General features: G+C 44.9%; 1 protein-coding gene across 1 annotated transcript in view; it reads left to right on the forward strand.

The window, feature by feature from the left end:
* LOC131045345 (serine/threonine-protein kinase STY46) overlaps positions 1–24559 on the forward strand; it is a 261615-nt gene that overhangs the window by 175213 nt on the left and 61843 nt on the right. Inside the window, exons 10-11 of the mRNA XM_057978929.2 lie at positions 3146–3219; positions 3469–3644. Of these exons, the coding sequence (XP_057834912.1) occupies positions 3146–3219; positions 3469–3644 (250 nt within the window). The remainder of the gene's footprint in view (positions 1–3145; positions 3220–3468; positions 3645–24559) is intronic.

The raw sequence follows: 24559 nt of genomic DNA on the forward strand, positions 1-24559 counted from the left end.
AAATGTTCATTGACATGGATTTCCATTTGTATTCAATGTAGTTCAAGATATATATTATATCATTGAACATCATGTTTTGTGTTAGTGTTTTAATTTGTCTCTTGCAAGACAATACAAAATGGAACAGCACATATGGTAGATTTGATAACCCTACCTCACTACCTGATGTAAGCCTTATAATGATGTAATAAATTAAAAGACAATTATTAAAACGATGTAATATATTAATATATTATGGAATTAAAATGATGTAAGACAATTATTAAAATGATGGAATTAAATTATTAAATAATATTAATATATTATTTAGAAGGAATAAATTATTATATTTTAAGATGGGGAAATGTATTGATATATTTAAATATATTAGAGATGGGAATAAATTATTATATTTTAAGTTGGGAATAAATTATTATATCAGAGATGGGAATAAATTATTATATTTTAAGTTGGGAATAAATTATTATATTAGAGATGGGAATAAATTATTATATTTTAAGATGGCAATATGTTTACGGGAAGTGGTGGGACGGAAGCCGCAACATAGGCTGCGACCCGTCACACCCCTTCCCACGGAAGGGACCCCGCGGAGGGTCACAACTATTCCCCTCCATGGGTATAAAAGGCTGCGGCTACCATCACACCACTTCCCACGGAAGGGACCCCGCGGAGGGTCACGACTATTCCCCTCCATGGGTATAAAACCCATACAACCACAGGACCAGGGGGTAGCAAAAAGGATAAGGAGGACTGCTACGTGGTTAGAGAGAAAAATCTGAAAGCTACGACAGCAGGTTACGCACAGGTAAGTCATGAATGAATATTTTATTATATATGTTAATGAATATAAATAATGAATACTTTATTACATATGTTAATGAATATAAATAATGAATACTTTAATACATATGTTAATGAATATAAGTAATGAACAGTTTAATACGTATGTTAATGAATGATTTTCAGATGTTAATGAATATGCATAGACATATGTTAATGAATACATATCAATGAATTGTTAGGAATATACGTTAATAAATGTGAATATTTGATAATGGACATTTTCTGAATTTATGTTATGGAATACATGTTAAGTTAGGAATATGTAAATGTGAATGGAAAGTAGTAATCAATTATAAAATGTAATATAAATGTGATTATATGATGGAGGCTATAGGGAGGAAACTCCCTTAGCCTAATGGAGGGATTATGATAATCCCTGGTGGGCAGTATATACTGAATATCTATATGCATATATATGGCTTGGTTGACTAAGTTCATCCAAGAAGAGACGGATCTGGCCGGTCCCCTCTGGTAGACGTGGATGATGAGATGCATCATCCAAGGCAAGGAATGGATCATATAGGATGGTCTTCCTTGGTATGGCTTAGGTGTAAGAAATTACATCCAAGACAGGAATCGAATTAACCTTCGATTTCCTGGATGGCTTGGGTGTAAGAAATTACATCCAAGACAGGAATCGAATTAACCTTCAATTTCCAAGAAGGTGAGTTTTACAGCCCTAAGGATATGTCCCAGTACTGCACTTGTATCCTTTTTATTAAATAAGAATTGAGATTAGCATTAATTAAGTAATTTAAGTTTAATTGCAAATTAGATTAGCTATATATGTATATTTGTTGTATTTCTAACAATCTGTTTTGTAGGACAATGGTCTCTAACTAGTAGGGACATTATAGTAGAACTGTTCTTCAAATTGTAAGGGGAAACACCTTGAGACCTAACTAAACTCAAGACTAACCCTGGCCTAAAATTATAGACAAACTTTACAATATATATACTTAAGAAAAACAAATAATTCAAGCACAAACCAACACAACTTCCTATCAGGTAAAATAGAGAGCAGTATTTTGTAGCATCAAGATATTACTTGAGAACATATTGATTATCACATGTTTTCAAGAAGTAAATAATTGAATTACATTGATGTTAAAAATATCATACTTCTGGGTAGCCTCCCATGGTTTAGGAATTATAATGTTGAGTTAACCAACATGTAGAACAAGATTCTTGGCATTTGAATAAATCTTTTACCACCATTAAGTGGAGATCATAAGTTTGGCTTCCAATGATGCATGTTAAGATGGTTTTGTGATGGCACATAAACTTTTGGTTGGTCCTACAGAATTTTTGGTCTTTTGATGCTAACTTTAAAATTGAACTGTTGGAGTTAATTCTCCTTTTAACCAATTACCATTATGTAATTAACCCTATCTTCTTTTTTGGTTGATAGTGTAATTTTAATAGGCTCTCAGAAGCATAACAATTCCTTTATCCGGTTCATCCTAAATCAGTAACTAGATGAGGGGTCATTTTGGAGAATCCTATGTTACCTCGAGTTTCCGGAATGGGGACGGTAGGGGACGGGGGTACGCGTTTCTGGGACGGTGATTTTTTTTGTCAGTTTTGGGGACGGCTATACAAATATAGGGAAAATTAAAATATATAGGGAAATTTAAAATATTCATATGAAAACATGGATAGAACATGCACATATACATTATAGAACCTTAACATCTAAGAACCAGCAGAGTTCTTATGGCAAATTTGTGTTTAATTGAGAGTCAAAGTCAAATTGCTTGTAGAATTCATTGTCAAAATTCAATGTCTATATGCAGAATTTATGGGGACGTCCCCTAGGAGTCCCCTGTCCCCGGGACGTCCCTAGGATGGGGACGCCTAAAAAAAATACCGGGGATGCGTCCCCGGGTAACGTAGGGAGAATCTTATGAGGAAATAATATTTTATTGGAGATAGTGTTTCCTTGCTAGAGCTACTAAAATAGTGGATGGCACCAGACACTTGGGCACCATTTCCTAATTTTATTACTTACCTATTCCAATAGCACCGAGACATTTTACCTTTCACATTTCATAACCACTGATTCAAATAGAACTGATTGTTTTAAACATTCAATTTTATTTTTATATTTTGTCAGGGCTTCACCAAACGATGGAAATGTTTCTCATGTTAATTAATAATTTGGAAGAGACAATTTTTAAATTATTTATTGCTTTTCAATGTTATATCCCTATTTTTGATAATCATATGACATTATATTTGTGAATGTCATGAACACTAATACACTATTTTTGACAACTGTTTTTTTTTTTTCCAAATTCAGGAAAGTACGGCATAAGAACATTGTTCAGTTTATTGGTTCTTGCACAAGGCCACCAAATCTTTGCATTGTCACAGGTGTGTAGAATGTGTAAAAGTACACTTTTTAGGTCTGTTTATGATACAAATTATAAGTCAACGTTTTCTTACATTTCCAATTCTTGAGTAGAAAATTTAATTGACACTTCTGCATATGTATTCAATTTGATCATTTGACCTTGTTTACTTTAGCACACAAGCAAAGTTGTTATATTTATATCACTGCAACTTAATTTTTGTGTATGAAATTTGAAGTAATAGTGATTCTTCCTGATATTTTGATCTCAGAGTTTATGTCTGGTGGTAGCGTTTATGATTATCTACATAAGCATAAAGGCATTTTCAAGTTGCCAGCTCTTCTTAAGGTTGCCATTGATGTGTCTAAAGGCATGGACTACCTGCACCAAAATAATATTATTCATAGAGACCTCAAAGCAGCAAATCTCTTGATGGATGAAAACGAGGTAAATTGCTTATCATCGGTATTTATATCCAAGGCCACTACCTACAATATTAAATTTAATTATTTATTTTAGATTAAATACAAAGGTTCTATTAATGGGGCTTTCTCCCAACCATAACATTAAAAGAAATAGATTAAATTTGCATGAGTTACGTATACCAGATGTAGCATGCATAAAGAGAGTTATTTTTCATATTAAGACTTTCCTTTTCTACTATGAGATCTCAATACCACTGCCTCTGGTTTTGTGTTTTAATGGTTTTCTTTTTGTTGCTCACTTCAGTGCAATCTATTGCTTCCTCCTCCATCTCAAAACTGTGAGGGTGCATGCAAAACTAAACCCCATTTCTCTTCTGGAGTTAAGATGACAGGCCTTGTTGAGTTTTGTAAGCTGAAAGGAGTAGGAACCTTCAAAATTGACTGCTCCAACTCTATGCTTTTATCTTTCTGGAGAGATGTCATTGGACTGAAAAGTTTTTAATTTTTCTTCTCCACCATTTCATTTTTTTTCCTTATGGAGTGTGTAATGTGCCCACATTGAAATAGAATTTAATAATAAATAATAATAATAAAATTTAAATAGTAAAAATTAAATTAAAATATAAAAGAATATAATTAAATATAATTAATTAAAATTTAATTAAGTTAATGAATGGTCCAAAGATATGGAAGGAAAAGTTGTGACTCCCTCAACAATAAGATATAAATGGGAGAGGAAAACCTTATTTGAGAGGGGGAAAATTTGAAAATGAGAACTGAAAATCTGATTTAAATAAGAAGTGCAGACCTGATTATGAAAGGTTATGTCCCTTTCAAAGGGCAGAAATAATGAAGGGTTGCACTCTTTCAAAAGGTGCTAATAGTGAAATTGAAAGGGTGTGTCTCTTGCCAAAGGGCATGCATGATGAAGTGGTGTGACTTCTCCCTCACATTGAGAGATATAAAGGAAAGGAATCAAAGCATCCAACAACATCACCATGGATTGGATCAGATCAGAACTGTTATTAAGTTACAGGCAGTAGCATCTTTGTTCTTGGTGGTATGCATGGGTGTGTGCTGTGTTGGCGGCATTATTGTACACGGGCATAATATTAGTTAATTATGTGTAATTGTTTTGGTTAGTTGGCAACCGAGGGGTGGAAGTTGCGGTGCGACGGTTGGCGCTTGCACCCCCTCGGTACCCTTTTATACTCCGGAATGTAACTTGTAAAACACACTTATTATGAATAGAACATCTGTTACACTTGTCTGATATTTACGGCATTATTCTGCATTATGTTCTTTATGTCTTAAGTTATTCACCCGAGAGGGCAAACATTTGGCGCCGTTGCCTAGACGAACTCGGGAAAGGAAGACACGGATGGCGCACAGACACAATGGGCCTACCTGTTGGTGAGGTGAACCCGGAGGCCGACGACGCGCAGACAAAACTGTACACAGGAGAAGACACGACAACATGAGAATTCTTGATTTTGCTCCAGGTGGCCATTCAGACATACGTTCGACGAGAAGCAGCGGAGGCAGAAATCCCACTAAGTGCCGTGTGGACAGTGCTGGAGGTTAGCCCGGCAGTAAACCAGTTGATGAACCACCTCCCCCGGTTGCTTGCACAGGCATCGCTGGCACAACAGGCCCGCCTGGAGGAGATTGCCCAGGAAGAGCGACGACAACAAATCCTGCAACGATACGAAGAGAACAACCGACAGGACACGGAAAGAGATGGCGACAGGCCAGGAGGGAATTGAAATGTGAACTTCTTATTTTCAAATAAAAGTGTCATTGACACGAGTTGTACTTGAGCAGATGAATTAATAAAGACATGTTTTGATTTAAAGAATTGAGAGTTAAGGAGATGTGTTACAATTAATGCCAAACTTGTTGAATAAAGATAGAAATAGAAAACCGGAAACGAATGAGTGGGAGGCCGCGCAGAGGGCTTTGATTCTGGAGCAGCAAGTAAAACGTAGACGGAGGCTGAGGCAACTTGCCGAAGGACGACCTGCCGAAGGGGGGCCCGAGGGGAACCAAGGAGGTGTCACGGAAGGTGCAGATGCCGACGGAAATTTCTACCCGTCGCCAGATCAACGTAGGACGCGGAGCCACGAAGAATTTCTAGAAGAAACAAGGTTAAGGCGAAATCTAGTCGAGGAGACGCGGGATCAGTTTAGGAACTTATCCCTCACACCACGGAGTGAAGATCACCGACGGGAGGCAGGAGTAGGAGCGTGTCCGAACGAAGGGGAGGGCAACAGTACGGGTGTAGGTGCCACACGTGACAGGCAAAACACTGTACCTCCAGGACACACCACCAACACTACCGGAGGTAGCAACGCAGGGCCACAGACACAGACACAGACACAGACACAACCACCTCCAGGAAGACGACCAGGGATGGCGAGCAAACAAAAGTTACCAAAGTTCACAGGGGACGGCAAGGAAGACCCCTTACGGCACTGCCGTACATGTGAGACCATTTGGTTTGCCAACGGAGTAACAGACCATGATGACTGGGTACAACAGTTCCCAGCCACGTTACGAGGAGTCGCCATAGATTGGTACTCCGATATAGATAAGCAAAAAGTGGCCACATGGGCTACCCTACAGAAGGAATTCACGGAGGAGTTCCGGTTGCTTCATGATGACAACGAAATTGTGACAGAGATATATAGTACCAAGCAAGGTACTAAGGAGACAGTACGGGCATACAGTCGGAGGCTGAAAGAACTCTTGGGTAAAATGGAGAGCCAGCGGGCTGAGGGTTTAAAAAAACGATGGTTCGTGGAAGGATTGAAATCCTCCCTACGGAAAAAAATGAAGATTGTACCTCCGACGTCATATGACGACGCCTATAACAGGGCAATGGATTTGGAAAGCGAGTACAAAACATCAAGAAAGAAGAAAAGTAATAGATATTCATCTGACGATGACGAAGATTCTGACGGAGAGAGCAGTAGCAGTAGCGGATCAGGTAAAAAGGTACACGCACTCCAGAAGGACATGGAACGAATGCTGAGAGAATTCAAGGCCATGAAAGGGAGTACAAGTAAGATGGAAGAAACTGAAGTATGGTGTACAAACTGCAGGAGTGATGGACACACAAAGGGTACTTGCCCGAAGAAGGCATTCTGTGAGATTTGCCAAATGATGGGACACTCCACCAAGGAGTGCCCATACAATATGAAAACCCGAAGCCCGAACCAGGTGTTGTTCACAGAGCAGGCCACAACATCCGCACCAGCGGGTACGGGCCAGTAGACTAACACAACGACATCATCTGGAGGATACCGGGATAATAGACGCGGCGGCGGCGGAAGAAACAATAACAATAACAACAACAAAAACCGGATCCAGTACGATGCCAAGGGACGGCCGATGATTCAGTGTAGGGCCTGCAATCAGTGGGGACACTTCGCCCGTGATTGCACGAAGGAAGCCAACACTCAGCACCTCTGCCGATGGTGCGGGCCAGGCGACCATGAGGACGCAAATTGCCCGAAGCCTGGCGTACACCTTCTAAACATAGAACCTACAAAGGCAGAAGTATTGGCAATCACAAGGGCACAGGCTAAAAAGATTGCCTACCCGAATCCCCACATGGAGATCGAGAGAGTGCGGGAGGCCAGAGACGAGATCACGAAGGAGATGGCCGCACAAGGACAAAACAGTCACTAGACAGCGAGTCCACCACGGACGAAGGGAGAAGAGGAAATCTTACGGCAGATCTTGCAAGTCGAGGTACCGGTGAAAATTCAAGACCTCCTGGAGAGTATGCCGCAACTAAAAACGGCTATTTTAAACTCTGTACCCCCACAAGTAAAAACGAAGGAGGTCGTGCGCCCCACAACCAACTCTGCGTTTAGGGAGGTCACGAACCCCGCGGTCGACCCCATGTTGTTGGTAGTCAACAGCGGACGCCACCCGGCGGTGGTAGAAATGGGTATACTAGGGACCACCCTAACAGACACGATTGTGGACGGAGGGTCAAGAGTAAATGTACTCCCAGAAGCGACATGGAAAAAGTTGGGAAAACCTATGTTATGGCCCCCTACGTTCAACCTACTAGGGGCAGACCAACATGGGATTAAACCCATTGGTACCCTCATGGGCCAGCAGGTGGTGGTCGGCACGCAGCCATTTGTGCTGGACTTTGTGGTAATCCCCTTAAAGCAGAAAGGATATGACGCCATCCTGGGACGGGGGTGGCTCACTGCAGCGAAAGCGAACCATAACTGGAAGAGGAATACCATTTCTTTGGAAAACGTCGGGAGGAAGTACGTAATCGATCTCCGTACACAGATGGTGAGCGAAGAGTTAGCCTCTTCCTCCGACTCGGAATCAGAGGGACACCAGTTAGCGGAGGGTGGTAATAGATGCCGCATGGAGCCCAATGATGAAGGGGTGTTAGAACTAGAGGCATGCTCAGGGGACGATGGGGACTCCTTGAATGGCCTCTTCCATTGGCAAATGGGAGATTATGAACTATTTACACCCTCGTGCAACGTATTGAGCATCGAAGAAGCACCCGATATATTTCCCCCAGAGTATGGCGAGTATAAGGAGGGGGAGGCAGCAGTGAATGAGGCGCCGGCACACCAATTTCCAGAAGGGGATCCCATTAAGTATCAGGAAGCCAAGCTAAAGGAAATGAATCTCGGGGAGACAAGTGACCCCAAGATCATCCTGGTCGGAGATGATTGGAATCCAGTGTTGAAGGCCGCAGCCTTCAAAATTTTCCTGGAATACAAGGATGTCTTTGCATGGACATACAAGGACTTGAAGGGCGTGCCCCCAGAGCTATGTGTGCACCGAATAACGTTGGTACCAGGAGCCCAGCCAGTGAGGAAGCGGCCGTACCGAATGAACAAAAATTATGCTGTACGAGTGAACGACGAAATTGAGCGGATGTTGGAAGCGGGCATAATCTTCAGAGTGCAGACAAGCGAATGGGTGTCCCCCATTGTGATCTCCCTCAAGAAAGAGGCCAATCAGATCCGGATCTGTGTAGATTTCCGATGCCTGCTGTCACCGTTAAAGACCCGTTTCCCATACCCTTCACAGACAGCATCTTGGAGGAAGTAGCTGGACACGAAATCTATTCCTTCATGGATGGGTTCTCTGGTTACAACCAGATATCCATCGCGGAGGAAGATAAGCTGAAAACAACCTTCGTGGTGGAGGACGGTGTGTACGCATACAACCGAATGCCCTTTTTGTCTATGCAATGCGCTTGCCACCTTTCAGCGCATCATCCTGCACATCTTCGAAAGGATGTCGGTGGGGAACTTCAAAGCATTCCTGGATGATTGGTCTATTTACAGTGAACAGGACATCCACTTAAAAACTCTGGGAGAGTGCTTAGAGAGGTGTTGGAGGGCACGATTGGCCCTCAACCCGAAGAAATGTAGATTCATGGTACCACAGGGGAGATTGCTGGGACACATTGTGTGTAAAGAAGGATTGAAAACGGACCCGGACAAGATTCGGGTGATAGTAGAGATGGAGCCTCCGACGGACGTCACGGGGGTAAAGTCCTTCCTTGGTCATGTGGGGTACTACAGGAGGTTTATCAAGAACTTCGCGGAGGTGTCCCACCCGTTGGATCAATTGACAAGGAAAGGGGAACCATACAGTTGGGCAGAGCCACAGAGCAAGGCCTTCGAAGAGCTAAAGACAAGGTTGATGGCAGCGCCCATACTGGCATACCCGAACTGGGATAAGGAATTCCACGTTCACGTAGATGCCTCAAACTATGCCATCGGGGCTACATTAGCCCAAGTAGGAGGGCACGGGCTGGACCACCCCATTTATTTTGCCAGCAGATTGCTCTCGAAGGCGGAGAAAAACTATAGTACCACAGAACGGGAAGCACTCGGTATGGTCTATGCAGTACAGAAATTCCGTCATTACCTCCTGGCCACACCATTCACATTTTACGTAGACCACCAAGCACTCATGTATTTAGTGAACAAGCCCATTATCCAGGGGAGGATAAGTCGTTGGCTATTGCTACTACAGGAGTTCACATTTTTAATTGTGGTGAGACCAGGGCGAAGCCATGTCATAGCCGACCAGCTGTCGCGGATTAAGTCGGGGGAACCTCCAGAGGGAGTAAATGATGATTTCCCGGATGCACACTTGTTCCAAATAGCCGTGCTCCCTTCATGGTACAAGACGATTGGAGAGTACCTATCGACGTCCCGATTTCCAGAGGGTATGCCTCCAGGGGAACGAAGAAAACTCGCATTAAGGAGCAGGACTTTTTCGCTCATCAACGGTTTACTTTACAAGACGGGGCCGGACCAGATATTAAGGCGTTGTGTCATGGAGGAAGAAGTCTCGAGTGTACTACGGGAGGCACACGAAGGACCCGCAGGTGGACACATGGGTCCAGACACCACAGCCCGAAAGATGCTTCTCGCAGGACTATGGTGGCCAACGGTATATCACGACGCTAGGGAGTGGGTCGTGCGGTGTGACACTTGCCAGCGGGCGGGCAAACCTCTGAAGTGGGACTTCATGCCCCTCAACCCGTCGCATGCACAAGAACTCTTTGAGCGATGGGGACTCGACTTTGTGGGCCCTCTTAAGGCCAGTCGCGCACGACGGTGCCGATACATTATAGTTGCGACAGAATACTTGACCAAGTGGGTGGAGGCAAGGGCCCTCTAGGATAATTCGGCAGTAAGCACAGCGAAGTTTATATATGAACAAATCATTACGCGATATGGTATATCTATTCAGTTGACCAGTGACCGGGGAGGCCACTTCGTGAACCATGTCATACACCGGTTGACATCAGAATTCAAGATTTTTCACTCATTCTCAAGTCCGTACTACCCACGTGCCAATGGCCAGGCGGAGGCCACAAATAAAATAATAATGTCAGTGATATATAAGTCTTGCGGAGTCGAGAAGGATGACTGGGAGGAGCGCCTGCCGTCAGTACTTTGGGCATACCGAACGACCTACAAAGTAACTACTGGGCAGACTCCTTTCCAGTTGATGTATGGACAAGAAGCCGTGGTGCCAGTTGAATTCATGGTACCAAGTCTGCGGATTGCCATCGATAATCGCCTTGGCGACATGGAAAGCCTGAGGGAGAGGCTGTACGCGTTGAACAAATTGGACGAGCGAAGGATGATGGCTCAGTGGGCGACAGAAACAGCCCAGCAAAGACGGAAGGTGTGGCACGACAAGCACCTCCGGCGAATGAATTTTACTCCCGGACAGCTGGTGTTAAAATTCAACGGGAGGAATGAAATTAAACCGGGGAAATTCAAAGTCCGATGGTTAGGGCCCTTCCGGATACGTGAGGTCAACACGAACGAGGCGATAAAGTTATGGACGCTGGATGGGAAGGAGATACCAGACGCAGTCAACGGGTCGAAACTGAAAATCTATCACGAACGAAGGGAACCGGGAACCCCCAGTCAGTCAGCCGCTACAAAAAATATATATACGAAAATTTGAAAAAAAAAAGTATATATAAAAGAAAAATTCGAAAAAATATATATATAAAAGAAAATTGGAAAAAAATATATATATGGAAACGAAAACCAGAAAAAAAAAAAAGAAAAAAAAAAAAAACAAGAAAAAAGTGGCCACCGTACGGTGGACCACCGAAGGTGGCCCCATCGTGCGGTGGAACCACCGAAGGTGGCACCACCGTGCAATGGAACCACCGACGGTGGCACCACCGTGCGGTGGAACCACCGACGGTGGCACCTCCGACGGTGGGACCACCGTGCGATGGAACCACCGACGGTGGCACCATCGTGCGGTGGGACCACCGACGGTGGAAGCCACCGACGCCGCGAAAATATAAACGCCCGCCAAGGAAAGACCACCACACCGCCAATTTTTAAGAGTTTCATTGCACGCCACGCGACGCCAAGGAAAGGAGTGCCACCGAAGGTCCGCATAAAAAGATAACACCGCACGAAGAAGCCATGCGGCAAACCACCGAAGGCCGCGGAAAAGCACAAAAATGCCGCGCAAAGGAAAAAAGGAACGTCGCACGCCGCACGCCGCACACCGCACGAAGGAGACCACCGCGCCACCACGCATAGCAAGGGAATTTCGTGGGATTGTCCGATATTTGCAAATACTGGTGGGTTTGTGCAAGCCGCTACCTTCACCACCAAATGTGAATGGCGCGGAAATAAATAAATGGTTTGCCACAGTTCTGGACGGATTGCACTCTTGTGCCGTTTAATTGCAAACTGGAACCAAGCACAAATAGCAATAAGAAACTACAGCAGTCCCACGCAGCCACAGGTAGACCAGCCGCACAACGGCAGCCAAAAAGAGAGGGCGGTTATGAAGGGTAGATTTTTTTAAACAAATCAGTTACAAGGAAAACGATGGATTCAGCAGGGAAGAGGAGTTGGAAGAAACAGCTGCACGCTTCCTCCAGCAGCAGCCAGAAGAATAAAGGTAGCAATATCAGGATTTTAGCTTTAGGAGTGCGTGTTGCAGGCGGCACCATGGATGCCAGCGCTCGGCAAAAACAAAAACAGAAAACACCACAGGTTGCCGCAAGTGCGAAAAACACAGTGACACCACAGAATATTACATTCAAGGGCCTGAATGGATTGGAATGCCGCAAATGGTGGCAGGATACCCCCGATAATGACCTGGTAAAGCAAAACCTCCGGAAGGCACAGGTAGAGTGGGCTATCCGGATGCCCGTGTTCCCTATCCAGGAGTACGAGGGTGCCCTACGCTTCATGGTGGACACCTTCGACAGACATACCTGCACCAACACATTTGAATACCTCCGGAGGGATGTCACTATATCCTTCAAAGCGAGGGATTTCACGAGGGTATTCGGCATTCCGGGCAGCCAGCGCAAGAAAATAGACCTGAAGGCCAAGAAGATGACACAGGAGGAGAAGGAGCGGTGGATTAAATTAGTCTCCCGGAATTTGACCACAGCGGAGTTGGACAGCGTGGCTAAGGCCACGAAGAGTCGGGGAATCCGCAAGACTTTTGTTGCGGAGGGCCACTGGAGGTGCATCATGGATGTTATCAAGAGCAGATTGACAGGGTCGGACAGGGCGTCGGACATTGCCCTCCCGCAGATTATGCTGATGAATGGGCTGATGAATGGCATCGTGTATGACTGGGCAGCGTTACTGGCAAAGCGTATGTATGAGTTTCTGACGCTCCAGCATCGCACATTCTACATGCCTCATTATGCTATAGGGTTATTCCTGGAGGCCACGCGGGAAGTAGTGCCAGAGGATGAGTTGGAGGTACGGCTGCAGGGACCGTTGGCAGCAGGAGAGCCTCCAATCATGTATTGGAGGCACTTGGACATTGGGCACTCTTCCGCGAAGCGGAAACGGGCGGTGGATACGGCCTCGGCCTCAGGGGAGCCTGACAGCAGGAGGGAGTCCAGCAGCACGGAGGATTCGGAGGAGGAAGATGAGGAGGACGATAGCAGTTAGGCAACGGAGGAGCCTGTACGCGTCCGGTTTGCCCCACCTCTGTTACCGATGGGCACGACTGTGCCAGCATCTGGAATAGGCGGCACTTGTATTCGGGCCTTCGGGCAGAGCCATACGCCTGTTACATTGGGTCCCCTCCAGCACGAGCAACAGGGAGCACCGTCGGACCCAGCCACAGCGGCACTTACCGAGGACATGGCAGAGTCAAGGACCGAGGCGTCACCGCACCGGGTAGTGGTCGAGCAGGGGCCGACGGAGGTGGAGGCTATCGAATCTCACGTGTGGTTGGAGGTCGTGGGTGGTGACGCCGTGGTGACTGTTTCTGCTTCGTTGTTGGAGGAGACGACCACAGCGACCCATCCCCCAGTCACAGAGATGCATGCTGACCTCGAGGCTATGCAGAGCTGGCTCACACAGCGGTTTTAGATGACACTGGCACAGTCGGAGGGAGCTGTTGTATTTTCACCGTGTCGAGAGACGGGAGCGGAGGTAGTCCACTTGGATGACTCGTCAGGGGAGGCACATGGACTCACCGTTGGGCACGAGGCAGGGGAGGTCGCCTCTGGGCAGGCACCAGGAGATGGTGCACCTTCGGTGGCGGAGGCGGTACCTTCGCAGCAGGCTACCGTAGTGACCGCTCCACCAGGGATTTCCTAGTCTTCGGCACAGGTGGGAGAGGATGTTGAGACTTATCTCGCGGACATGGCTGATATGGTAACGAGTGGTAGGCGGGTAGTGGCCGCCGCCCAGACGCAAGCATTGCAGCAGGTGGTGGTGGAGCTCGAGCAGGTCCTACAGTTTATGCGGGTGGACTGCCCGACAGCCTTTGCTACCTGCTTTGAGTCTCAGGGGTGGCCGACTACGGAGACAGAGGAGATGCTCCAGGCCTGGAGGCTGCGTCAGCCCGTTGTGGAGGGTCGGGTGACGGCGGTTGCCCGCGAGATCGAGCAGGTCTACAGGGATGCCTATTATACATTGAGGCGTACACAACAGGAGTCTGCAGTCAGGGAGGCTTCCCGAGTAGCGTTGGAGAGCGAGGTGGCCAGTCAGCAGGCCTCATGGGCAGCCGAGAGGGTGCAGTTGTTGGCCCAGCTAGAGGTGGCCCGCACAGAGACGGCTGAGATCCGGACAGCGAAGGCCGAGGTGGAGGGCCGCCTGGCAGCCAAGCAGACACGGTTGGCCTGCGTGACGGAGGCAGTGGATACCAAGGAGAAGGAGTTACTGGAGGCAGCACACATGGTGAAGACAGCTCTAGAGAAGGTCCTCGTGGCGGAACGGGATGTGGCTGCACGCACTCATCAGGTGTATGAGCTTCGTTCCCGCTTGGCAGCCCAGACACCGCCATCTCACACTTCTACTTCAGGGACGCTTTCTCAGCCCCCTCCCTAGTCTTTCCGATATCTTGTATAGGTTGCATTATCTCCATTTTTGTAAGTCGCTTGGAGACGACTTTTCTTTTTGGGGGGGATGATGTTGGCGGCATTATTGTACACGAGCATAATATTAGTTAATTATGTGTAATTGTTTTGGTTAGTTGGCAACCGAGGGGTGGAAGTTGCGGTGCGACGGTTGGCGCTCGCACCCCCTCGGTACCCTTTTATACTCCGGAATGTAACTTGTAAAACACACTTATTATGAATAGAACATCTGTTACACTTGTCTGATATTTATGGCATTATTCTGCATTATGTTCTTTATGTCTTAAGTTATTCACCCGAGAGGGCAAACATGCTGAATATGTATGCCTAATATATGAAGCCTGATAATGTTGTTATGCAGAATTTAGTAGTAATATTAATATAGACTGCAATATGTATGACAGTCATACTTAATTTCATGTATAAAAGATAGAGGAAGACCATTCAGACTGCCAGCAAGATAGGAAGCCAATGGAGAAAGTTGCCAAAGTCTGCGATAAGAATCAAAGGATCGGGTCTGCTAACAGGAGAGAAGAATAATAAGGACAGTGGCAGGTATGAATACTCTGTCCCTCTGATTTAATATTAAATATCAAGCCAATCTGTGCATTAATGAATATAAATTAGAATGGATATTTTGAACAAAGATTAATGATAATTAAGATAATGTAAATTGAAAAACAAATTATATATATTCATTTAAGCTGCATTAAGAGTACAGAATTGTGAAACATTAAAAAATAACAAATACCTACACAATCCAGGGATACATAATACAAATAAATTCAGGCTGCACATAATATTGTAATGCTGATGCGAATAATATAAAGAATAATAAATCCAGTATAATGGAATAGTGGCAATAAATGGTTAATATTGATACAGAGATGCTAACAAAAAATGTTGACCATAACACAATACAAGGCACTAATGTAATATAATGGAATGTGATAATTATATCAGATATAATGGATTATCCTTATGAGATGAATGGAATAAATGATTCATTGTAAATGAGGAACTCTCCCTTAAGTACACCACTCCATAGTGGATGCCTAACACCTGCCATATGGAGCCAAGAGGGATGAAGCATCTGCTCTTGGGCTTAAGGGAGGAGGTGGTTGTGATGAGGGGGAACGGTGACAGAACACCTCGCTAGGTACGCCACACCATGATGGGTGCCTAACACCTGCCATATGGAGCCAAGGGGGATATGGTATTCTGCCCTTGGGCCTAGGAGGCCCTATCCAACTAATGGACTAAAGGAATTGATTAGTAATTGACTTGCAAACTGACCTTATATAATAATCTGATCTCATCTAGAAAATATAATAATCTGATTATATCTAATAATTATAATTCTAAAGTCATAGCAGATTTGATATCATTTCATATAGTTCATATTTCAGTTTTGGTATTATTTCATATATGTTCTCTAATCTTGTTGCAGGAAAAATAGTATACAAAGGTACGCCTATAAAAGATCCAATTACCTATTTATAGATTTGGCTTTAAATTAAGGTGTAACTAATTAGGGGACATTACAGAGTGGAGCTAACCACATCAAAGAAATTGGACAGTGAGGGGGCAGGCAAAATCTCCTTTAGCACAGCATCTTATTGAATTGTTTGCGGATCATTTGCAACAGGACCCTTTGAAGAGTGTGAAGAGGAATCATCATCTTCAATAGAGGAAGAAGGAGCCACTCTATAGATTGATAGATGAGAAAAGTTTTCACGTTTCCACCATGTAACTGGCTTGGTTGAGATTGACTTTCCAAACATACAGTTGGAAGCTATATGCCCAAGCTGAAAACATTATCTGCAATGAAAAGGCATATTCTCATAATTCATAGCTTGCTTGCATGTCCTCCACTCCACCTCTAGTCAAATTTCATCTGGAAGCCCTTTAAATAAATCTAACTCAACCTGTATCCTCCCCTATTGGGATATTCCTATATTTTGCCCTAGAAAGAGGTATGAATTATAATAAGTGCGTGCAACTTGCCACTTTAAGTCTTGATTTAGATGCAAACCAGGTTAGTTATCATTATGAAAGATAAAGAAACATATAATCAACTATATTATAAAGAGATTCACAATTATCATTGTAAATTACATAGTGTGCATGTAGGATTCAATAATATTTTCCCTAACAACCTATACCCATTATGGATTTCCTTGGGAAATCATATATGGCACCTCAAGCTTATTCCTTTCCATCAAGCCCAAGAGCACAAAATGACACCCGCCATTTGGCCTCCTAGTCACACCCGTGGTTGGCTTACTTGAATGGAACTTATGTGCTATAAAAGCCTAAGTTCTTTTTGGCTTTTGTATGTTCCTTAAAATGTTTGGCAGATGTTGTCAATTTTAATTGCTAGTATGACTTAAGGAAATCTTGCTTGATCATGGCTAGCAGTCCATATTTTTTGAAAACATTCTCGAGAACATGCTTGTAGGCAAAATTTCATGGACACGGATATGGATACAATATCATATGCGGATGCAACCATCTTTGAAGACCCCCAATATGGATACGTTTGGATACAACACTCAAAAAAAACACATGCACATATTTAACACAATTTTCTAAGAGATTAAAGGATTTTCTCATCACTTTAAAAGCAATATAGACACATTATTGCTACATAAATAATTATAAGTTTATTTAACAATACACAATATGCATTTAATAGTAGAGTTGCATTAGAAGATTATTAGAATATTTAATTATATTTTAGTACGTTATATTTAGTTCCTTGTTAATGGTCATTTAGCTTTTTGCTTTTTAGTTTGTTAAGTGAAACTATTGCTTCTTTTATAAGAACGCATAGTTTGCTTTTTAGATTTTACCTTTTATCTTTATTTAGCACTTTAAGTGTTTTAGCTTCATGTTGAAGCTTTATATTAACGGTTTGTTCTTTTTAGAACACCGTCTTGTAATTCCTTTATATACGGTTGTATATTTGTTATTAATTTATTCAATATCATTCGATTATTGATTCAATTATTCCTCGTGGTATTAGAGCATGAAATTAAAATTTCCGGAATTTTTTTCTAAAAATTTTTTTTGAAAGGAATTTTTCAGATTTTTTTATTCTAGGTGTGGATTTTTTCTAGGAGGGTTCGCATTTTTTTCAGCTGGTTTGGTCAAGGGTTTTTCAGGATGAGCTAGGGTTTCGGATTTGGCTTAGTCGCGATTTTTGCAACCAAGTTTTTTTTTGTGCATCTCGTTTTTGTTTGGCTTGCGACAGACCTATTTTCTGCACGATTATTTTCTGGAAAAATCGTGATTTTATTGGCCTGTGTTTTTTGTTTGTGGGTTTTTCCGGCGTGACTCTGTGTTTTTCGTGGGTAGGCGACAACTATAAGTTTTAGCGATGCGATTTTTTGTGTATCGTGACTAAAACGTGATGCGATTTTTTGTTCTTTTCTCGCTAATTTGTGTGAGATGTAGACTTTTCGCGATTTTCTTGAAATCGTGCTTTTCTTTTCACATTTTTTGCAGGTTTCTATACACATGTTTTTGGTCTACGGATTTCTGTGCAGTTTGCTAGAGTTTTCATGCCTACTGTAAATCGTGGGCCATTTCTTGCTGTCTCTGACCTATATTTGTTTTTATAGTTTTTTTAATAAAAATATTAAAGTTATTTTTTTTCAGAAAAATTACGTTTTTTTTTTGCAGAAAGATACCTTGGGTTTTGTGCCTGTGTTTTTTTAAATCAATTTTTTTTGCAGATTATTATTTTTTCTGATTTATTAGAAAAATTACAGGTTTTAAAATTTGCAGGAAATTTTAATTTTCTTAGTTATCATCAAACCTCAAAATTTGCGCATTGGGATCCGTGCCTCGAATTCCGTTCCAAGGTTTCAGATCCTTTGTGTAGCTGTTTCTATTTTGATTTTTAATTAGATTCTTTTGTCTCGTTTTTCTTGCCTTCACTCGATTGACCTCGTTCAACCTCAGTTTCCGTGATGGCATCCTTGACCAATATCATGTTGGAACACAGTCAAAAGTTCAACGACCGCAACTGCAACATCTGGAAATAACACATGTTGACGATATTTGAATATCATTGCCTTGATCAGATTGTTTTGGGCAAGGCTACTTGTCCTCCAACATCAGTTGCAGACCAAGATAAATTTGGTGAGTGCACTCGTGAGGTTGTCATGCTCATCAAGTTATCAGTCACAAATGATCAACTTCCTCAGGTGCCTTCAGGTAAAATAGCTAAAGAGATCTGGGATCTCTTGAAGTTTCTTCATGAAATGTCTGACAAGACTCGAGCTTTCTTTTTGAGAATATGTTGTTTTCTATCATGATGGATGGAAAGATATCTATCTAGGCACATCTTACGAAGATCAAGGAGATTCGTGACCAGTTGGATGCTATTGGCCGCACCATGGAGGAAGAGGATATGGTAGTAATCACGCTGAAAGGCCTACCTCGATCTTACGAGCATTTCATTGACACTCAATATCTCTTCTACTAGTATTGATCTAAAGTTTCTTGATCTCTACAACAAGCTTCCGCAACAAGATACATGGAAGCAACAGTGTCATTGCGGAACAAGCGTTTCCTCCCAAGGACAAAGGCAAAGGCGAGTCCACTCAGCAGAAAGGACAACGCAACTTTGAGGAGGGATTCACGAAGAACTTCACATGTCACTATTGTGGTGGACTTGAGCATATCTAGAAATTTTGCAGAAAGAGGTTGGCTGATCAGAAGTCCATCCAGGGAGGGTCTCAAGAGCAGGTGCAGGCTCATGTTGCAGAGCGTTCTAAAGAGGAGTTAGCCCTCTATTCTTTTTGATTTTGTCATCGGTTGGGGTTTTTGATTTTTCTCCACAAAAAATCATGGGAGGGTTTTGCGTGATTTTTTCCTCAAAAATCAGGGAGTGATGTTTTACCATGTGATGTTTGGTGTTTGTTGCCGGGAATAATCATTATGTTATGTTGTTATATTATGTTTATGTTGTCGTCGGTAATAATGAGTTACGGCGGTCAGTTAGTTAGCCGACGGGTACGTAGTTGGAGTCGCGACGGTTGTGTCGCACCCCTTCGGGTATTATATATTGTGTACCTTTTCTTCGAAGTAGGATCATGTTAGTCGTGTCAGATGTAATGTTATAAGCACTTATTGTACATGGACTGTGGAATTAATATAGAGGCTGGTTATTTAATATATTTCCATTATGTTCTGTGCATTTACTTTCTGCATTTAACCGTTTACCCGAGAGGGCAAACATTTGGCGCCGTTGCCTAGACGAACTTGGGAACGGAAGACACGGATGGCGCACAGACACAATGGGCCTACCCGTTGGTGAAGTAAACCTAGAGGCCGACGACGCGCGGACAGAACTTTACACAGGAGAAGACACGACAACGCGAGAATTTTCAATTTTGCTCTAGGTAGCCATTCAGACATACGTTCGACGAGAAGCGGCGGAGGCAGAAATCCCACCAAGTGCCGTGTGGATAGCGCTGGAGGTTAGCCCGGCAGTAAACTGGTTGATGAACCACCTCCCCCGGTTGCTTGCACAGGCATCGCTGGCACAACAAGCCCGCCTGGAGGAGATTGCCCAGGAAGAGCGATGACAACAAATCCTGCAACGCTACGAAGAGAACAACCGACAGGTAACGGAACGAGATGGCGCCAAGCCAGGAGGAAATTGAACCTTGTAATAATCCCGACACACTGCTGATATAAATTGTGCCGAAAGGCAAAATAAAAATAAAAATAATAAAAGTTTTTTTGTGTACATGGCGTGTGTTTGCTGTGTATGGAAGTGACTTATGCCCAATAGACTAAATAAGGACAAAAATAAAAAGATACAGAGTGACGAATGGGAAGTGGCACAAACCGCGTTGAATCTCAGACAGCAGATAGAACGAAGGTGTAGGCTAAGGCAGCTTGCCGAGGGACGACCGGCCGAGGGGTTGCCCGAAGAGAACCCAGGAGGTGTCACGGAGGTTGCGGAGGCAGAGATAGACGGAGAGAACTACACTGTCTACACTGTTGTAGGGCTGCCAGAAGGAGTCACGGAGGGTGCCGAAGGAGAACTTTACAGTTCGCCAGAATACCACCATAGGGTAAGAAGCCGCGAAGAGTTGGTGGAACAAACAAGGCGAAGTCTAAACCTGATCGACGCTTCCAAAGACTTGCTAAAGAATTTGTCCATTTTAGAGGACAACCGGAGGGAGACAACGGAAGGTGACGGTACGACCGAAGGTGCCGAGGGAGCACAAGGGTACCGTACGGGAGGCAATTTGTTTGGTTTGGTGTCAGCAACTTTTTCCGGAGGACCCACGAGTGGAGGTTCAGTTGCAAGAGGCGGAGGATCGCCAGGTACAAGCACACAAGGAATTAGAGGAGCGAGACCTAGCGGTGGGATGGCGAGTAAACAAAAATTGCCAAAGTTCACAGGGGAGGGCAAGGAAGACCCCTTACGGCACTGCCGTACATGTGAAACCATTTGGTCTGCCAACGGAGTAACAGACCAGGATGATTGGGTACAGCAGTTCCCAGCCACGTTACGAGGAGTTGCCATAGATTGGTACTCCAATGTGGACAAGCAAAAAGTGGCCACGTGGGCCAATCTACAGAAGGAATTCACTGGGGAGTTTCGGTTGCTTTGTGATGACAATGAAATTGTAACGGAGATATATAGTACCAAACAAGGTACCAGGGAGACAGTACGGGCATACAGTCGGAGGCTGAAAGAACTCTTGGGTAAAATGGAAAGCCAACCCGCAGATGGATTGAAGAAACGATGGTTCGTTGAAGGGTTGAAATCCTCCCTACAGAGGAAGATGAAAATTGTACCCCCGACGTCATATGACGACGCTTATAATAGGGCGATGGACCTGGAGAGCGAACACAAAACATCAAAGAAGAAGAAAAGTAATAAATCCTCATCCGAGGATGATGACTCTTCACAAGAAAGCAGCAGCGATGACGAGGCTGGCAAACGGGTGCAAGCGCTCCAGAAAGACATGGAGCGAATGAGAAAAGAATTCAAAATAATGAGAAGCACTGGTCGGAACGAAGGGGACATATGGTGCACTAAGTGCAAAGAGGAAGGGCACACAAAGGGTACTTGCCAAAAGAAGGCATTCTGCGAGATTTGCCAAGTGATGGGACACTCCACCAAGGAGTGCCCATACAACATGAAAACCCGAGGTACGCAAATGAACCAGGTGCTGTTCACGGAGCAGGCCACAACATCCGCACCAGTGGGTACCGACCAACATACTAACACAACGGCATCATCTGGAGGATACCGGGACAACAGACGCGGTAGCGGAAGGAATAGCAACAATAACAATAACGGAAGCCGTATCCAGTATGACGCCAAGGGCCGACCAATTATCCAATGTAGGGCTTGTAATCAGTGGGGGCACTTCGCCCGTGATTGCACGAAGGAAGCCACCCCTCAGCACCTCTGCCGTTGGTGTGGGCCAGGCGACCACGAGGACGCAAATTTCCCGCAGGCAGGGGTTAATCTCCTCAACATTGAGAAGGCTGAGAAGACTGGTGAGAAAGAAGTACTGGCGATCACTCGCGCCCAGACGAAAAAAGCCACTTATCCCGACCCCCGTACGGAGAAGGAGAGATTACGGGAGGCAAAGGCCAATATTGAACGTGAGACGACGACCGAACGACGGGACAATGAGGTGGCGAGTACATCATTCCGTACGGAAGCGGAAAATAACATCATTGGGCAAATCTTGCAGATGGAGGTGCCGATAAAGGTAAAAGACCTTCTAGACTCTATGCCACAATTGAGGATTGCCATCCTCACCAATGTGCAAAGCACCGCATTGTCGAGTACACCACAGGTAGGGGTTCCCGCCACCGCATTGTCGAGTGCACCACAGGTAGGGGTTCCCGCCACCGCTTCGAAGAGTACACCACAGGTGGAGGTTTCCGTTAGCCCTTCGACTGACCCGATGTTACTAGCCGTGAGCAGTGGTAGACACCCAGCTGTGGTAGAAATGGGTATCCATGGGACCATTCTGAAGGACACCATTGTGGACGGGGGATCTGGGGTGAATGTACTACCAGAAGAAACATGGAAGCGGCTGGGGAAGCCCACCCTATGGCCACCCACATTCAACCTGGTGGGAGCGGACCAACACGGCATTAAGCCACTCGGCCTGTTGATGGCCCAGCAAGTGACAATTGGTACGCAACCATTCTTGTTAGATTTCGTGGTTATTCCCTCGAAGAAGAAAGGCTATGACGCCATCCTGGGGAGAGCGTGGTTGATCAACGCGAGGGTAAACCACAACTGGAAGAAAAATACACTTTCCATGGAGAAGGGAGGGCGGAAATATACCATTGACCTACACACCCAAGATGTCAGCGAAGAGCTCGCCTCTTCAGACTCGGACTCGGAGGACTCTAATAAAGGGGAAGGGGGTCCCGATGAAAGCAAGGGCAAGAACGCGATGGAGCCGAACAGTGAAGGGGTGCTCGAATTGGAGGGATGTTCTGAAGAGGAGGTATGCTCACTTAACGGGCTCTTCCATTGGCAAATGGAGGATTATGAAATGTTCCAAAGCTACAGGCTCGAAGTAGAGGAACCAGAACAACCAATAGAGGTGTACCTGCCGGAATACATAGAATATTGGAAGGGAGACGCCCCAAACCCTGGCGACGTAGATAATCCAAAGAGTTTTGGCAACGATTGGAACCCTGTGTGGAAGACCGCAGTCTTCAAAATCTTTATTATTCTTCTTCTTCTTCTTATGTACGGGAAGGAGGTCGTGGTCCCTGTAGAATTTGTGGTTCCAGGTCTTCGGATGGCCATGGAAAATAAACTTGCGACCAATAGGCCCAAATTGAAACCCTACCACGCGAAGCGCGCAGGGGACCCGAGAGGCCGGACAGACACCCGAGAACCCGGAGGGGGACCCAAGAGGATGGAGGGGGACTCGAGAGGCCAGGCAAGCGACTCAAGAGGCACAGGACCACAGTAGGCGACTCTCGGGCGAGGAAAACCGAGAAGGATGAAGGGCAATCCCAGAGATAGGGGACCCGAACAGACGACTCTCTAAGACAACTAAATTAGGAGATGAGAAAAAAAAAAATTGTGAAAAAAAAAAACACCACCGTACGGGGCCGTACGGCAGATGACCGTATGGTTGGAAGAAAGAAAGAAATGTACGGTCGTATGACAGGCGACCGTACGATCAAAAATTTATTAAAAAAAAAAAAATTTGAAAAAAATCACACGGTCGTACGATAGCGATCGTACGGTCAAAAAAAAAAAGAAAGAAAAAGGGAAAATGGCCACCGTACGGTGGGACCAAGGTGACACCACCGTGCGGTGGAACCACCGACGGTGACACCACCGTGCGGTGGAACCACCGACGGTGACACCATTGTGCGGCAGTCACACCGTGCGGTGGGAGCCACCGAAGGTTGTTGCCGAGACATGAACCCACCACTGCACACCGCACCGCACAGCCCGACCACCGCACAACACCGAACACCGCCGCACAGCAAGGGATAAAGGAGGAGGAAGACGCACCGCACGACCCAATCAACACGCACAGCAAGGGTTACGCACACCAACGCGCAGCAGCCGCAAAAGGAAAAAGAAAAAAAAGAGACCAAGCCCGCACAATACACACAGCCACGTAAGGGCAAAACGACCGCCACAGGTAGACCAAGCAGTTGCACGATTAGAGGTGCCAGTGCTGTTGTTGACCGGAGGTGTGTCCGTACGATAAGAAGGGTGTCGACCGCACGGGAAGGTGGCCGCACGATTGGAGGTGCCAGTGCTGTTGTTGACCGTACAGGGAGGTTGTATGGCCGGGGTGCCATCGGGGACATTACAGTGCTAAAAAAACAAAAACAAAAAAAACGACGACGACCAGATTTAAAAATGATTCGCTGGAGTTTGAAGCCAGGACACTGGAAATTTAGAGTGGAAAAGAAGGGTTTTTGGCATCTTAAAATATCATTGAAATGCTGTGCTGCCCCAGGACCCCGCGAGGGGCGCTGCCCCTCGACCCCGCTGGGGCGCTGCCCCA

This window comes from Cryptomeria japonica, chromosome 8 (genome assembly GCF_030272615.1).
Source record: "Cryptomeria japonica chromosome 8, Sugi_1.0, whole genome shotgun sequence".
Lineage (NCBI taxonomy): Eukaryota > Viridiplantae > Streptophyta > Pinopsida > Cupressales > Cupressaceae > Cryptomeria > Cryptomeria japonica.